This window comes from Achroia grisella, unplaced genomic scaffold (genome assembly GCF_030625045.1).
Source record: "Achroia grisella isolate CSIRO2021 unplaced genomic scaffold, CSIRO_AGI_Agris_v1 utg402, whole genome shotgun sequence".
Classification (NCBI taxonomy): domain Eukaryota; kingdom Metazoa; phylum Arthropoda; class Insecta; order Lepidoptera; family Pyralidae; genus Achroia; species Achroia grisella.
The window spans coordinates 205,936-224,752 of record NW_026712841.1 but is presented as its reverse complement, the minus strand read 5'-3'; the positions used below and the strand labels follow the sequence as shown (position 1 = coordinate 224,752).

Below are 18,817 nucleotides of genomic sequence, written 5' to 3'. Positions count from 1 at the left end.
CGAAGCACGCGGCGGACCCTCGCCGCCATGCCGCCGCCTCCGCCACCACCCTCCGCCACCCGCGCCGCCCCCTCCGACGCCGACGCGGGCCCTTCAACAAACACCACCCTTACCGGCTACCCGACACCGTGTTAGCACTACACCGAACCAGGCCATCCGATTAAATCTCAATTAGGCTGTAATAATGTCCATCACTAATTTATATCGGTGCGACGACAATACAAAAGCACTTTGGCGTCAATGATCACATACATGTAACTTACCCGTTTCGGCGGCGGCCAGCTCAGCGACGGCTGCACAAAACATTTCAAAATCGACGGAGTCGGCGGCCGGAGGCAGGCAGCGATCCGCGACTTCGTGTTGGGCCCGCGTCATTTCCTTCAAAGCTTCGACGGCTTTCGTGCGCGATAATCGGCAGTTCCTGCCGCCGGCTGCGTCGTACACGCGCTTCAGTCGTAGGATGGTGTGTCCTAAGGAGTGGCGAGGGTGTGTTCGTGCACCGCGGAGCACCGTCCGGGCGCATCGCAGTGCCGAGGGAATGTCCGTGAAAGCGGGCAACCCGCGCCGCTCCACTGCTTCTTGCAATGTCGCGCGCGCACGCGACAACTCGATGTACTCACTAGAAACAATCATAAATATTCAACGTTTATGATAAATTGTGAATCGCTTTAAATTTTCGCGCATGATGTCACCTACGCAAATACAGGTGCGGTCATGCAATGTTGTCTCTTTTATTGAATAGGATCGTTGCCGTAGTTGTCAAAATGCTACACGGTTAATTCTATTCAAGTAACATCATAAGTATTCACAAGTATAGAAATACAATGAAGGACAATAAATTTTCTGAATATAAAACAATTACGAATAATATCGTATGTAGTTACAAAATACCTTTTATACTCTTCCATAAAGCAACTACACCGTCATAAATTTATCAAAAGAATTCCATACCATGTGATTTAAAGAAATTTGTCCGTTATTATCAAATAGTAATTTATTTGTTCTTTACAGTACGTAAACGATCTATGAATTTAATAAGACAAATAAATAGGTAAACTAAGTAATGAAACCCTTCCTATTACGACATTTAAGAAAGATTGAGAAAAAGAGTCGTCGATAAGATGATGTTATACTCACAGTTCACTGATCATTTCATGTCCAATCTTCTGATTGCGCGTGTAGGGTCGCAGCACAAGTAAAAGGTCCCTTGGTGCGGCGGCCAGGTGCGCCGCCTCTACGCTAGCAGCCACTGCCCGTGTCTCACTGTCCAGGACGAAAAGAAACGCCCGCGCGGCCGCCTTCGCTCTGTGTTCCACTTCAATCAGCTCCGTCGACCAGTCGTCCACTTGCTATTTAATAAGTTTTATAAATTATATATAAACGTGATATTAAATTGATATTTCGCCTTAGTCCCTATTCGGGGTAAGTATAGGAACTTTCCCTTTCCTTTTATCGCTTTAAGAAGTTATCCAACTTAAGTAGTCTTTGACATATATTATAATAATATAAAAAATAATAATACAAAATAAAAGAGTGATTGGTAAAAATAAATTTCTGAATGAAAATATTATGTTTAAAGAAAAGCTATTGTCGTAATACGATGTTTACAAACAATTTTTATAATGAGCATAGAATGGTGGGGGTAGTAATTAAGCAATTACTGAAAAAGCACAAACAACGTATCTCTCATTGTTATCAATACAGATAGGTACAGATTAATATTATCATTCTCTTAGGCATTTATTAAAATTACATCTTATACTCATAATTAATTTATATGGAAGTCACATAACATTATGCGATAAAATGATTGTGTTATCAAAATCCTTCACAAAACGTGCCAAATATGACATATTATAAAGGATTCCTAATATTATTTGTAGACACGTTCAATTTTTAGTATTCTACTAACCAGACAGTCCTTATCAATAAATATCAGTAAATATGAAATCCAATGAAATAACTTACAGTGAAATTAGATAATATTAACAAATTGATTCATATAAAATTTCATAATTCTATATCTTTATACTTTTGCTGTATGGTCAAATGTTCAGTATAGATTGTATAAGTACAATTTTAAATATGTAATGATGACCAAATCTATTTTATTATTTCGCCTTCCAAACTAGCTAGAAGGAATGTTGTTATTAAAACCAGCCCAATATGAATATTAATGTATCAACCTACGCTATTATCTACAACAATATTTAATGGTTGTCAATCGCAAATTCACAATGCAATTTATACAGATATGTTTTACCACTTGTAATAAGTATAAAAATAACATATGTGCAAAAAAGAGCTTTGTATAGGTAGACCTGCATGAGAGTTTGCGACAAAGTTTGTCACAGCTAGCTAAAGAAATTTAGTGAGGACGCAGTTGGATATATCAGGAAAGACACCGGTAATCAATCAGAAAAAAATTCGAAAAACTGTAGTACATTTAACTCTTTTAAGCTTTTAAAATATACCCACAAAGGAGGTAATGAAGAAAGAAGCAGCCTATGACTAACAGACATCATTAATATCACTGACATATATTATTTAGGGGTGTGCTCAATATATAAAAAAAATTACTACCATTCAGATGGTATATATATAGTATATATACTCAGGTATACTTATACTATAATAGTTACAATAACTAATCTCTCACTCTCTTAATCTAGAGATGATTAAATGAATCGATTTGCATGGAGAAGGGAACAAAGGGAGGCCTATTTATTTATATATTGGCCTCATTGCAGTCAGTGTACCTTACCCTATCAACCCTCTCAACGAGGACCTCATCATAGTGAGCAAAGGTAAATCCTGATAAGTTCACCATAACGGTTAAGTAACCTATTTCATACCTTTCATATCCTTTTATCATTCACTAGTGCTCCGCCATCATATACCTTCATATCGTGCAGGATCACAATCACTCACAAAAACAGATTACACTTGGTCTTTAAGAATTTCACACGAAGGACATCGCAGAAATCATACCTATTATTTAGTAATATTACCGATATCTTGAATGAGATATAAAAAACAGATATTGACGATAAAACATTGAATACAATTTGTACTTATTTGCTTTGTTATGAAGTGCAAGATTTAATTAGCGGATGACGAGCTCGCTTGTTACACGACGAGTCGTAGATGTCATTGTTTGAATGCCTTGCATGTTACTACGAGTAACAATGCGCCGTTATGATGTACTAATGATTGACAGGTAAACACTCGTCCTACGCTGCACGTGGAAGCAATAAATGATGGAATTACTAGCACGCGTCTCTAGTGCAATTGCAAAAAAGCAGGTAATCTATTATAAACGCTTTGATAAAATGGCTGCACTAAAGAATTTATTATTATGTATTTCTTTACGTTTCCTTAACATAAACATTTTAATTTCGAATATATAAACCTTGAATATTTACTATTCAAAGTCTGATAAATCACTTTCACTAATTCTATTACGAGTATATTATTAAAACTGTAAGTAGTATTCAGTAGTAATTTGTATTCAGGCATACAGTCTTCAATTATTTCAATGTTATTATAATATTTTATGGGTTAAAAACTTCGAATATACATATGCTGGAAGCCGGTTTGGTTCGACAGTGTAGTCGTGGGTCGTAATCGTAAGTCATGGTATTCAAGTAGAAACATTCTGGGAAAAGAAACGACTGAAGACTCTGATTCAGATGGTCCGGAATGTAAGGATGGTATTTGGAATTCTCAACATTACTAATGTTAATTATTTTCTTAACCGAAAATAATTAACTACCTAAGTATAATGATTTAATGTGAGTTTCCTAAGAAAACCTATGTAATACAATAAGGAAGGAAGTCGGCATGATTCATTCGTAAAGTCAAAGTCCTTGTCCTTTTAAGAAGAAATTGTATCGCGGGTACAGTAAACGTAATTAAACTATCTATAGTAGCTGTATTATGTATCACTCACCGGATTGAAATATGTGATGCCCATGGTTTTCAGCATTGGAATAGCTATGTCTGATCTCCAAGTAGTAGGATTGCAGGACCCGCCCAGGAAGACCTCGCATGGCGGAGGTGACGCCTCGCTGCCTGCGCAAGATCACAAGTCAGTCAATGTTCTCAATTAAAACAATTTACATAATATAATTAATTACATACATAGAATTCTGACTTATGATAATGAAGATAATCTATTATTTATCGTTATAGTTATAACATTTGGATATGTTAACACATTAATCATTTTAATGGTTTTACGAAAACCTACATTTACATGTAATAAAATTATATATTGTTGGCTTTTAATTTCGTTATTGTTGCAGACATTTAATAGCTCGGTTCAACAAAGTCGTAATAATATGCAGATTCAAATAATACAAATTCAATAAATAAAAATAAATTTAAATATGATTGAATAAAAAAAACATTGTTTCAGTATTATAAAGCTCTAAAAGAAAAATTGTATATTTTAGTTGATTTAGATCCAATAAACCATATCTGATCATAGTGAAATAACGTGAAAAATAATAGAATATAAATTGCGATTAATGAGACAGAATTAAAAAAGATTGCGATAAATCGTAGAATCAACGTTTAACAAATATATATCGCTTCTGGATAATTTACAACTAGAGCTTCAATCTACATAATTTGTACATCGAATCTCGAGTCGAATCGAGGTACATGACAAATAGTTGACCCTATTCAAGAGGCAATCGAGGCACGCAAAAGAAGTACATTTAATTGTCAACAATTGTACTGCGGTTAAACACGCAACTGCGCGTGAGTTTAAACTGCCACTGCTTGGAAAGTAATTGAACTAGTCCACTGTGATGATCTGAACTCGGCTCTTAACTTGATGAAAATGGATGAAGTGTTAGAAATAGCTATAATGAGAGGAAGTTATTCATTCCAGTATAGCATATATATGATATGGCCATCGACAAGGTTGACATGAAAACAGTAGGTAAGTGCTACTAATAGTAATGACTAATGGCGTACCTTGGATTAGAAAGCATTACGGTAACCTACATGTAGGCGGTTCCGTTCGTTCAACCAGCGGTACTCATATGTAAATGATTGATGACTATCGATTGCGTGGGATGCAGTACTTCGAACTACTTGGACACCTACTTGTGGATTCATTATTGCCATACTTGGTCGTAGACAACATAAACATTAACGTATTATTTCTTAACGATTAAAAAATGATATAAATCACTTAGTATGTTAGACTAAAAAGCTGTTTTATTTTCATATACAGTATCTAAATATTAGATATAAACGCGCGGAAAATTGAAGCGAGAAAATAATTGTCACTCATTCATGTGGTGATCGTGGCCAACCAACACAAGAATCCAATTCGGGATTATCATTCAATGCCAAAACGAAAACGTAAACAGAGTGATTGGTCAACAAACGCACTGACAAAACGCTTCCTCCACCCAGGCGCGTAGTGCAAACCAAACAAAATGTCCCTGAGTAGATACAACTTTTACGTCAACTTTACAACAGTGTTTTTATTTGCTAAAGTCTAGATTCGTATGAGAGGCACAATTTTATTATTTAACATACGTTAGAAACACAGTGGGCGTAGAAAAATTTATGTTGCATTTATTTTAGACAGTTACACTTAAACATTAGCGGGATCATGCGAAGTTTTATTAAATAATGCACTTTGTGGATTGAAGATAAAATATTTACGAAGTTTTGAGACGCACAGGGCACTAGCATTGTGGTCGGCGGCATGGTTGGCGATATGTGATATCGAGGTGTTAACGTGCGTGCAGCCAGCGATCGCGGCTCTGCACGCTGTCCACGAGCGGACGTTCGACGGTCGACGGCCAACTGGCGCCCGCAGCACTCAACACTACACCCAAATACTAGTCGATTCCGCATTTTAATACATTCCGTTATTTCTATAGCAATCTAAATAACCCTATGGTATTCATTCTATGGCGAACACACCTGTGTTATTAATCATTAGATCCGTTTGAGGCAAGGAGCGATGTCATTACCATTAATGACGTTTCTGCCTTTTGTTTTTAAATATTGATGACCTTGGTGATCCAGCGCTTTAATATACTGCTTTAATTTCCAATGGTCGCTGGTTTAAAAAAGTACTTAAGTAGTCCCACAGTTCAAGCTCTATTTAGTTTGGTAATCTCTGAATGTGTGCGATGTGTGAGCCGTCCAGGGTTATTTCTTTTTATTATTCATTATACCTACCGATAACTTTATTTTAATGAAACAGGTGTGTCATTAACCTACATTCACAAATTCAGTATTAGATCAATGACCTAAATTAACAACACGATGTGTTTAGACGTTATTTGCTCATAAAAAATGTGCAATTTATTGTAATGTAGGTTATGGTTAGTACGTAGCTTTATGTGATGTACTTGAGCAGGAAGATAGAAGTAGGAAGGCATAAATATATTAGTATTGTTGCTTCCATAGCCTTACTAATAGCTTCGGTGAACTTTCTTGTCTGCATTCTTTATACGTACTCTATAATATATAGTAGTTGTATAACAATTGAACCCTTTTTATATCTTGCCACATGGTCAGGTGCATGGTCACAATCTCTAGACAACCAGTAGCATCTTTTAACAAATAAACCAACATCCAGCTGAACTTGGCCATTGTAAAAATACAACATTGAAAATACACATTTTAAATTATCTCTTATATGTTACTAATGAGAGCACTACTACGTCATTAATACTTTAAATCAATATCTTGAAATATTATAATTAATATCCAAATATAGAATACGAATGTCGTAAAATCTTAACTATCAAATTTTGAACACATGCCAGTTGTGCATTCATTATTCAAATCGCTAATTAAGAACCAGCAAATTCATATTCATCATTATTGTTTGATTAATAACACTCGTGAATCTTCCGGGAGATAAGGAAATCAAATGTGGGTTGTGACAATACTTAATCGTTCTTTGTGTTATGTACATATATGTAGCATGGTCTCTTTAACAGTGATGCCCGATTGGGGATTATTCGCCACAATTTGAGCGATTTAATTTTGAGCTATGGGGGAAAATGTAGAGTGACTACACGTGTTGGGAGATTTGTTGGATGAAAAATAAAGGTTAGGAACTCCGGGGGCTAATTAATATGTTCATTTTGGACTAAAACAAAACAAGATCAAAGTCCTTCAGGCTAAAATGAACAATAATTGTGAAACAGGCGGCCTAGAAACAAAGGTCATCAGTTTCACAAACTCATTGAAGTAATAAAAATAAGCTAGTGCTGTTGTATATCAAGCGACCTAAAAAGGGTTTTATAAGCGTTCTGATTATGGAGAGGTTTTTCTACTAAAACTGAATTATGAGGGATATTGAAAGAAATTTGGTAAGAATATCAGATAGTTATCTGGCAACACCGCTATACAATAATTTTGTTTGTTTGTACGACGCTCGACGGCCGAAATAGTACAACCGCGTGGCGCGACGCATCGCACCAGACACTTCCGTACTCCGTTTATAGTTTGTGCGGAAGAAGCTGAAAGGACACGTTTAGTATGTTTACATCTGCCTTATACGATTTTGCGGAATTAAAAACGGAACTGTGTATATTATTCTACTAAACTAGTAGGTATAATGTAAGTAGTGCCCAAAGCAGACTTCTCGTTCCTATTTATAAAAGTCAAAGTGTAAAGCTTATTTCACGGTAGAATGCTAACTAAACCTCATGACTTCGGCGCACTATGTTTTCGTGAGGATTATATTTTATATTAACAATTAATGATCAGATTTTCTCCCGGACTTCTTTAGCAGTTCTTTCTTCTTTAGTCTTTGAATATAAAGCAAAATATTTATAATTACGCAGTAAAAAAAACTCCAGTTTAATAAGGCCGTTTGTAACCTACAGGGTGTCCTGAGAGATACGTATATCTGTTAATGTACTTGACACCAACAACTATGAATCAAACTTTTAGAAAAAGACATGTAATTAATTCAGTTGAGGTACATTTGTTGTTTATCACGTTACGTCACATTTTAGAGTCTACTATAAAATTGGAATAAACATAAATACTGTCGGAACAATATTAATAATAATAAATAATCTTTACAGAGTTGTTATGTTTTTGTTTTCGCGTAGTTTTGAAATTATGGTTAAAATACCTAAGCTAATATTACTTTTTATCCTCGCCACTTCCCGTTACGTGCATTCGGCATACCTAATGTTGAGGTGTTATATAAAGAAAATAAACCTAATTAAAATATATTCGGTACATCGGGCGAGCCCGTCCAACATACACTTTATCAATTTTTTGTTGCCATCAGAAGTAGGTACTCGTTTTTTTTATACTACAGTATACTGTCTAAACTATATTATACCTATATAATAGCATGATACCTGTGTATGCATACTTCTACACCTATTATTACACGTTAGTCAGATTGCTCGGATGCGCCGCGAGATTGACGCAAATCCAAGGCATTAGAGCGAGTGCAAAATTCAAACGATCAACAACTTTGTATATAATATGACCGGTGTATGTATAGACGCTGTGCTGTAAGTAGGTAGTAGTAGAACAATTATTAAACGTTCGTATAATTAGTTATGATCATACGCCACCGTATTGTGTGAGTATGTCCGTAGTGTCGTGATTGTGAATCGTGACATACAACGTGATCATGAGTAAAGATATATATGACTCTTGCCAAAACAATACTAAAAAAAGTTGTTTCAATCAATAATAAAAAATCATAAATCTTAAAGGAAGTGTCTTATTGGTAATTCCACTAGTAATCAAAGTAACTCCCGTGCACCAAATCCATCCATATTAATATTATAAATGTTTAATATTAAGCATTCATATGTTTCTTTATTTTTAAGTCTAAACGGCTTATGGATCTTTATTAAAATTGGCGTGAAGATAGATTGCATCATGAGGACGGATAGGCTCTGTCGTATCCTAAAATAGCAGACGAAGTCGCCGGTAAAAGCTGGTTATAAATAAATTATATGTACAATAAGAATCGAAGAATTATTCTAAATTTTTAAATTGAATCGTATCTAAAACTCAGAAATGAAGGTGGGGCACAAAGCACTACGTCCAATAGTCGCAGACAAGGTGTGGGAGTCACACAGCGACACTGAACTAATACTACAATAAATACATAAACAAATTGTATATCAACCACCTCGTAGCCACAGGGACTACCGCTGTGTATTTCTGGATTGGTACCGTGCGGAAAGTTTAGTCATGATTTGTTTGATCACGGAACGCAGTCTCCGATCGGCCTTCCGCAGTACGAAATCAAAGAAACTTCACCTTTATATACAAAAGAGAAAACATAAGTTTAAAAGCATGCTGATTTTTACAAATGCGTTTCTTACCGTTGAAGTGTTTACAAAAGTTGTCTTTATCGCGGAGTTCTTTATCCACGGTCAACACTGGTGACTCTGGTTTTGTTGAATTCCTGCGAATGAAAACTGAAATTAAAACAAAACACGATAATATAAAATTGCATCTTATGCAGGTTAATGATATTTTCTAGATAGGTAATCTATTTAATTTATATATCTATTTACTTAAATTTCATCTTGCAGTGACAATAAGTACAAAGCCTAATTTTAGTCTGTATCAACATGTCCATAAAAGTGACGGAACAATTGTACTAATGATTTCTCATGTTCATTTCATCTTCATCTTTCATCTTGTGTATAACAGACCGTTTGCTGTTCCTAGTAACATATTAACAAAAAATGTAAGGATAATGATATTGTAAATTCATTTAGTTGGATATTTCAGTTTTCATGAAATCTCAGATACATTATCGTGATTCAGTGCATGACAAATATTTCATTGTATGGCATTCAAGGGTCAATGCACGCGTCAACGGCGGCGACTGCGGGAGCCCTCGCCTCGGTTCAAGATCGGATAAACGGACTGCTCATTTTAACATCATCAATAAAATTAAACTGAGCCATTTTAACTCGAGATATAGGTTCTACAAGGGTATTTGTATACTGTAAGAATTTAACTACTAACGACTTGTTTTTATTCTTATACCTACACGGAGTAATATATTAACCATGTTATTAGTTTTCAAAGAACATGAATCAGACATTTTATAAAAGGAAGTCCCTAAAACACGTCATGTCTATATTGTACCAATAAACTCGAGAAATTTTCAAATAGAAAGTATTATGTGAGTTTTTCGTAAGATATTATATATGTATTTAGATCGGCTTTATGAAGGTTTATGAGGTATGGATAACTGCCTAGTGTTCTATAGTTCTACGGAGAAGCAAATCATTATAAAATAATAATACTTCTTGATTTAAAGTGCATAAAATCGCATCGATCCCACAAACCGGAATGTCGCAAATGTCTAGATGTGAACTTGGGAAATGTGAGATACAAGCTTGGATGTTGTCTTAGGATACTGAAGCGAGCATTCTATTACATTTCAATATGAGTATGAACAATTGTGGTACAGTAACGTAACACTACTGTTGTCACTCCTGTAACTGTACTCTACTGTCTTACTTCACACTTTAACCGAAACAGATTTTACAAAGAAAGCTGCTTGGCAGATTAAATAGGTCTGCCTATTTACAGAGGTATCCACACAAACCACTACGAATACGTTACGAATTTTATTCTGGGTAAATTTTAACTCAACTCTCAATTTTCGGTAACAACTAACATAAACATCATCCATTCACAAACTGTCGCATAATAATTAAAGGTAAGCATAAGATTAATGTCTAAAATGTTAAGTAGAGGTAATCAATGGGTACACGATGATAAAGAATAATTTGTTCTTTGGACGTCTCGAACCGTGATTAATGTGTAAATATGTAATTCATGACATAATACGTCCTAAATAATTTAAATTGTCAACGATAGATTAAAAACTAAATACCTATTATTCTAATATAATCTAAACAAAATCCTCATATCAGATAAATATATCAATGGTATTATTGATGCGTACTTCGCATTAATTGAGTTTGGAGTCGTGCTTGTCAAGTAGACTTCCCCGTTAGGCAAAATTAAATATTGTGAAGTGTCCTACAATTAGTTGAATTAATCAGCATAATTGTTAATAGGATAATCGTCCTACTCGACGGACTGTACAATTCAAGGTCGTTCCACTACTGTGAGCTAATGAAGGCAATATCTAAGTATGTGTTTATATGTCCTGTAGTATGAACCCATTATGCTATATCCCTTAAAAGAGCAGTGCACTGGTATAAATAATGATAATAATAATCTAGAACAATATACACAGCGCCATCTAGTTCCAAGCAATGCAGAGCTTGTGTTTACGGTATTAGCCAAACGATAGAAATACTTAAATACACAATCTTTTAATATATACGGAATATATGTATGTATATAAATACACAGATCGTCGCAAACTCATTCACTCGCACTTGAAGGAGGAATCGAACTCGCGACCATCGGAAACAGGCGGTGTATAAAACTGCTAAACCACCGAGATCGTACGTACATTTAATTTCAAATGACCGGGCATATTGTAGCAATACACTAACTGATTTTTTACGACATTAATATTTTTTTTCTTATCATCGATATCATTGTTAACTGAAGTTCGATTTACAATTATTTTTTGTATGTGTATACCTATTCCCGAAATGGTCACATTATCAATAAGTCAGGATATGATAATGTGATCTCAAGGTAATTGAGGAAGATTTTCAAATATTATAAGCAGGTATTGTATGTTTGATCTTTTTAGTTATGTTATGAGTATTTGCATTTGGTAATTAATCTTGTGGTAACGATTAAAGTAGTATTGATTATGTATGTTATACTCACTGTCTAGCCTGTTTGGAACACCGGCGTAGCTCTGCAGCGAAGATACAGAACTCCCCAAATGTCAGCGTCAGGGATTTCCGCCTTGCACACTGTCTTGCACATACCAACATTTCGAACACTAAAACAATACAGATAAAATTTTCATAATCAATTGTCCGATGATAAAATATTTAATACTGACCACGAACAACATATTTTTTAATTAAATATTGAATTTAAAGCATTTATAACTAGCATATCAATCTAATATCCAGCAATCGTATTCATGAAAATAAATACTCATTCCACGGGAATGTTTTTATTTAGCCGACTTCACATTTAAACACCGAGTTCATTTTACATCGTATTCTGATAATACCAGTTTTAAATTTGTACTTAAACGAATTTGGGGGTGTGTAACTAGGTTCACAAATTCTACTCGTGAGTTTTGGATTGCAAATTTGTTTTCTTCATTGTCTGTTACTAAACGAATATAATATTTTGGCAGAATATTTTAATACACAGTTTAAAAAGATAACTGTTTTATCTCTCCATCACTATTTGTTGTCTTTATTATAGCAGCACAATTCATAATATTATTGTTTAAAGAAACAGATATATATGTAGACAACAATATGGAATAAACATGTTAAGAAATAGTATACAGTGTAATGTTACAGGCAATACATATTCATATTCAGGTATTTTAGACATTAACTTAGTATTGAATAGTATATTTTCATTATTTTTTAACTAATCCAAATGACTAATACCTAACCAGGTGTCAGGTTTATTTCTCGCAACTAATTGCTGACTATATAGATTATTTTTTACGACTGCGGTTAAATGGATAACAGAGTCAATTTAGAAACCGTTGTGGCTGCGAGCAATTCGCATTAATCTACCAGTTCACACAAGTACGCGGAATTGTACAGCAAGATGATAACGCGAAGGTAATCTCAGACTAGTTTAAAAAATAAGCAATCCAGAGACTACTTAGATGCATATATTTTTTACCGTAGTATTACGGTGAAGTATGGTTTTTTTAGACTAAAATAGACCAAAAAGGATATTGACAAATACAATCAAAGGGCTCACGTTTATGAACATGTCCGTAGTAATAACGTGATCATGAACTAACCGGTTATTGGTCATCGTTTCACAATGAGCAATAGGTGAGATCATTAGTCTACACGCACCACCTGGTGCAATAACAATCATTGCGGATATCTAACGGCAAAAACACGCGGAGAGACAATATGATATCTAATGCTGTAAAAATATTCAACACTATTAAAAATTTAACACGAACCCCTTTCGTCACCCCCTAGGACAGTGTGGAAAAACCAGACTACAAACATAGATCAAAATATGATTATATTAATACCTGGAGTGCTACCTCTTTATTCAATATCTATGTTTTTAATAGATTAACTACTTTAACGACAAATTTTCATGCAAATTGGTAACAGTTGTAAATATACAAATAGATAAATATGTATTTTCCCGTAATTCAGACTTGTTCGCGTCGTATGATTTCTTAAATACATAAGTAGTATAATCATTATGATATAAATATGACGCATAAGAGAAATAATAACTAAGGTTTGAGCTACAATTGAAATGACTTCATATTTCAAGTCTAACAACATTACTGGCGTCTTTATGTCTGGTATAAAAACATGAACAATGAAATAATACCGTTCCGCTATTCAGAGATTATTATGTAACGGGATGTTACCAACGTTTCTTTTTATTTTATTAAACAATTACTAGCCTTAAAAGAAAATTAGAAATCGCTAGCTAATGATTATGGCATAATTGTTTTCCAATAACTGTCACTATGTACTTACACACAATTATTTACCGAGCTTTAATTTGAAAACGTATTAGTAATATGTGTGTTATAGGCATACATTTGATGTTGACACGTCCTCAAATGTTCTGAACAATGTCATAAAGGACGTTTAATGAATCTTACTGGTTGTTAACTAAATGATCGGTGAGCGGAGTGCAACCGCGCGATTTATGGGCGATAAATAAGCCAAAGGGGCGTGAACCGTTGCATGTGCCCGTAAATTGTTTTACACTGACAACAAGCAATCGTCCAATAAAATAGCACTTTTGTGATACGATCGCCGCACGCGCTTGAAGGAAATCTATATTAAGATGTGGAAATCTACTATTATATTGTCTCACGCTAAAATAATATAGCTAACAATAGAGGGTTAATAGAGTAAAAATATTCTATTTAAGCTTAAACGGGCCACCTAGTGGAAAGTCGTAAACCTCACCTATTGACATACTTTATTGAATAACGTCGCTGACATCTCACACTTAATTTACATTTCTGCGCATACTCCGGCTTAGAACTCCTAAGATGCTATTAGGTAAGACATCGAGTGGATGAAACTTTTAAGGGGAAATTAGACAACGTATATATTAGTAGGTACTTATCATTAAAAATAAATACGACAATTATAAACAGCGAAGCTAACTATTCAGTCGAGCCACAAACAAATCTCTACCGGTAATAAAACATTAGGCAGGTATAGTTTCATATTGCTACTCATTTTTACAATAAAACTAAATATTTATTTCTCATTCCGGGGTGAATTTTGTGATACACCTTTCATTGTGTTGTAAAATATAATATAAAAATCCAGGACTATATAAACAGCGCCAAGATAAGCAGAGCTTGTGTTAGGTAGGCGTACTAAATACTATGGATAGAAATACTTAAACACATTTTTTTTGTAAATACATCAACAATATACGCGGAAAACACAACAGATATAAATACTTGGATGCATTTATATTGTTAAATAAATACCAGCCACACCCAAACCGATACAAACAATCATAATCATGAATACAAATGTTTGCATCGTGCGAGGAAACGAACTCACGAATAACGGAGGTAAGGCGTTGTGTTAAGCACCTAGATCACCGAGGCAGTCATAGAATTTATGGTATACAACCACCAGAGGTAATTGTTACCTATTATCATACGTGGTTTATTTTTTTATTTTTGATATATTATGTTTATCGATAAAAAATTGTGTAATATAATAAACACGCAAATAGTTTGGTTTTCATGAAAAAATATAACATTGTGTAATAGTAAAAAAAATATAATAGGATTTATAGTAGTAAATAATACAGTACCAAAAGTTAATATTAATACACTTCTAGATAAAATATTTTGAGATTTTTTTATATACAAAATTACAAAAATCATTACGCGCTGGCGAAGCCGCGAAGTAATTTTCGGAAACTAAGATTTACAAAAGATATGTATAAATAATTGGCACTGGTATTTGGTTTTGATGATATCAATTAGATAAAATTAATAGAACAGTATTCATTTTATCTAATTCATATCATCAAACTTAACGTTTACAGGTTTCTAAGTATTTACAAAAGCACTGCGCATTTTTACGTATACTGCTGTCAAATTAGTCATCTAATCATTAATGTAAGTAGATACTAGAAAAAAACCCTTTACTCAAGTCACTTAATAGATACAAAGATAAGGTAATCAGTACCTTGAATCAATCATAAATAAAATGTTATAGAGGTATGTCCTCGATTTTTATACTGACAGATAAAATAATAGAATGCGAAGAATGGTTACGTATGTGTAAAGTGGTATGCAATGATTGTGCCCAGTCGGTGTAATCAGTTCGCGACTTGCGGAACTAATGCTTGTAATTTTTAATGGCGTATTGATATTGGTACTATCTAATGATGAATATGACGTCATTGTGATATCCAACGTTGAATCAACAGCACTCTTTAAACTGTATCGAACGGATCCACTAACTACGAGTAACTAGCATGAAGGGTGATGTGATGACTTCATTCTTACAACTGCGTTTAACCTTGTTATACAATGATAATTTCAATATTCCAATTATTATGACAGATATGAGCGTCAGGGTGATAAGACTTTTACATATTGTAAAGCATTAAAAACGTCAAATATTTATTAATTTATTATATTTTTACTACAGGTCATTATAACATGCTCGGACATATTTAATAAATGCAGTATTACTAAAATTATTACGTTAAGAATCTATTTGAACCTAACTGATATACCACCTGTACGTACTACCAAAGCGAAAGGATAGTTTATTGAGTAATGTCATGAAGATAAAGTTATAAACTTTTATGCCGTTTAACTATCTACATAATCTTTCATTATACTACTTTAAAAACTAAACAAGCTATATAACACTTTTGATTTATTTTAATAATAGTTCTCACCAAACCGCCTTTTATATACCATCCTTTGATTTCGAACTTTTCCGCTGGACTCAAGAACCCCAACGGAATCATGGAAAGATTGCAAACTCAACCTCTTAACTCTAGCATGGCGCCTTGAGATATAACGCCCATATGGTATGTAGTGATTAAGAATTCAAACCAACCCTCTCATCCACTTACTTGTCTCCTGCGGCGATTTGGATCTCGTATGAATTTATCCAGATGATAAAAAACTTATAAAAATAACTTACTAAAATGTATTTCTCGCACTATTTTTTTTATTTTATATATCTCAATAATTAAACAAGTATCATTCTCGATTCGATCTCCTCTCCTATACCAAAGGGGATCGAAATCACGATGCCCTCAGACTACCATATAAAATAGGCAGTAATTTCATCCCACCAAATCCTTCCGCGAGAATCCTTGCACTCGCCCCCATTTTCATCCAGTACATGGGGTAACAGTTTGTAAAAAAAATCTCATGGAAAGTGGATACTTTTAGTGACACGTAAGTATCGATTCAAGTGTTTATTGCAACACATGTTGTTATATGTATTTTATACTGCAGATATTATTCACAATGTATGTTCAGTAAATAAGACCTCTGTATGAAATACAATGCCTACAGAATTATATTGATCCATATATGTAAATGTATATGAAGTTTTTGATTGGGACAACGAAGTGAAAACAAAGATGGTAGTCAGTTATCTTGGACTTGAAATTTTGCATCAAAATTGGTGATTTTAATGTAAGAAATATGAATTTGTTGGGTTATATAAATTATATTTATTGCATTTTAAATTTCCGTTTAAAATACAAGGAATGGAAAACAACCGAAATTACTGGCCTTTGTACACTTTGTTTAGATAAAATTCCTTTAAATGAAGTATTATGTAAGATAAATGTTAAAATCTATTTTTTTATACAGATAAAGCATAGATTCCTCTTGACAAATCGGTTAAATTGCCTTATATCATAATTTACTAATAATTATTACATATTGTTATATGTTATAAATAAACCCGGTGTAACCATGTCATAAATAATATGGTACATAAAATATTACGTATTATTAATATTGTGCTAATATTAGGCACAATATAAAACAGTAGGTAAAGACGTATGTTTGGTTTAGTCAGTCAGAATAACATTCACAATAACGTTCGTTATCGCAAGCTTACATCATGGTTCGATAAATTGTATGGGTATTGGTATGTACTTCAAATATTCTGTTATTCGCTGTTACACACTAAAGGACCTATAGATACCTATATTACAACAGTGAAATGACTACTCTCTATTACAAAATTAATTAATTAATAACAGGAGAGACTTACTCAACACAGTAGATAACTTCAGGGGAACAGGCACATCTAAATTCTTTATTTAAATTCACTTATGATGACAACACTGGGCGTATCTATATATTAAAGAATAGAATTAACTGGAATGTATAGATTTTTCTTCTATACCTAATATCATAAATGCAGTGACGGACGACAGCGACACTACTGCGCAGATTTTAGCTCTACCAGTATTAAGTAGTAATAACTTTCAGCCCTTTAGGTTTAAGCGTATTGTGCTTGCTAGATTAAATCGAATTATTTGATATATAAATCTTCACTCCTTATGCTTAACCAGTAGGTATTAACAACATGAAACTTCTTGTTCCATTTATACTCGTTATCCTAAATTACTTTTAATAAACCCTGAATATTTTGAAAATAATTTTGGGTCCGATAGTATATACGATATAGCCCGCCTAAGCTCTTACCATTCAGATTTGAGTATTTATCGGTTAATAAGGCCAGGCATATGGATAGATGGATGGCAGCAAGACACACCCCTGGTGTCGGGTGTGCATTGTCGATCCTGAAGAAACAAATAATTCTTATTACTTGGGTACGAAGCATGGCCTTTCTTATGTTTACATTCTATCAAAATAATTAACTTACGTACCTACTTATGCCTAAATTAATCTGAATAACTCTCCTTAACCTAAGTTATAAAACATGTTTTTCCAAGTCATTCCCGTGTGGTAACCCTGTTGTTTTATAATATAGGTAGATATGTATAAAGTTTCACTTTACCTTGTGTCTTAGTAGGATATAGTTCGATGACATTGAAGAGGTTTTGAACGCGGTCTGCGGACGCCGGCTGATCGGGGGGGCCCACGTGGCAACCCCAGGCATTCGCCAATTCCCTGCAAACAATTTAAGCATAATGTGAGGTTTTTTTATACATACAAAAGGACAACAAGTATTTATTTATTTAGCAACGTAGTGGTAAAACAAAAAAAGTATCATATAAAGATTTTAAACTTTCGTAATTTACTACCTAACCAAATACAGGGACAAAATTAAAACGTACAAATCAATTTTGAAATGTTCTGTTTTGAAAAACCTTACCGTTTTAAGGCGCAATAAGTAGACGTCCGCTTACTGCCTTTCGTTTCATTATTATAATAACAATAAATCATAACTTTATTGCTCGTTTATATACTATCATCAAGTAAATAAACCGAGATAAATACAAAATAATAGCTGTTAATGTAAACACTGCCTGAGAAAGGCGATCACTCGCTGACTAAATATGTTTAGTAACTGAAATAGAATGATAATGCAATCCTTTAAATATTGTTTTGATACAGGTAGATAGGTACAAACAAAATAGGTACCAACTAATCGGATGCGTATACGTAGCTCACAGCGTAACGCACTTGTTATTGTTCGGGTATATTCCAGTATAACTC

The 18,817-nt window shown here is 33.9% G+C and overlaps 1 protein-coding gene across 6 annotated transcripts in view; it reads right to left on the bottom strand.

The window, feature by feature from the left end:
* Positions 1 to 18,817, bottom strand: part of LOC131844466 (uncharacterized) — a 71,163-nt gene that overhangs the window by 7,185 nt on the left and 45,161 nt on the right. For all 6 annotated transcript variants that reach the window (XM_059193371.1, XM_059193366.1, XM_059193365.1 and 3 more), the window contains exons 3-8: positions 18,156 to 18,268; positions 11,809 to 11,926; positions 9,354 to 9,436; positions 3,953 to 4,074; positions 1,138 to 1,349; positions 264 to 619 (exon numbers count right to left, since the gene is read on the bottom strand). In XM_059193371.1, the coding sequence (XP_059049354.1) occupies positions 264 to 619; positions 1,138 to 1,349; positions 3,953 to 4,074; positions 9,354 to 9,436; positions 11,809 to 11,926; positions 18,156 to 18,268 (1,004 nt within the window). The remainder of the gene's footprint in view (positions 1 to 263; positions 620 to 1,137; positions 1,350 to 3,952; positions 4,075 to 9,353; positions 9,437 to 11,808; positions 11,927 to 18,155; positions 18,269 to 18,817) is intronic.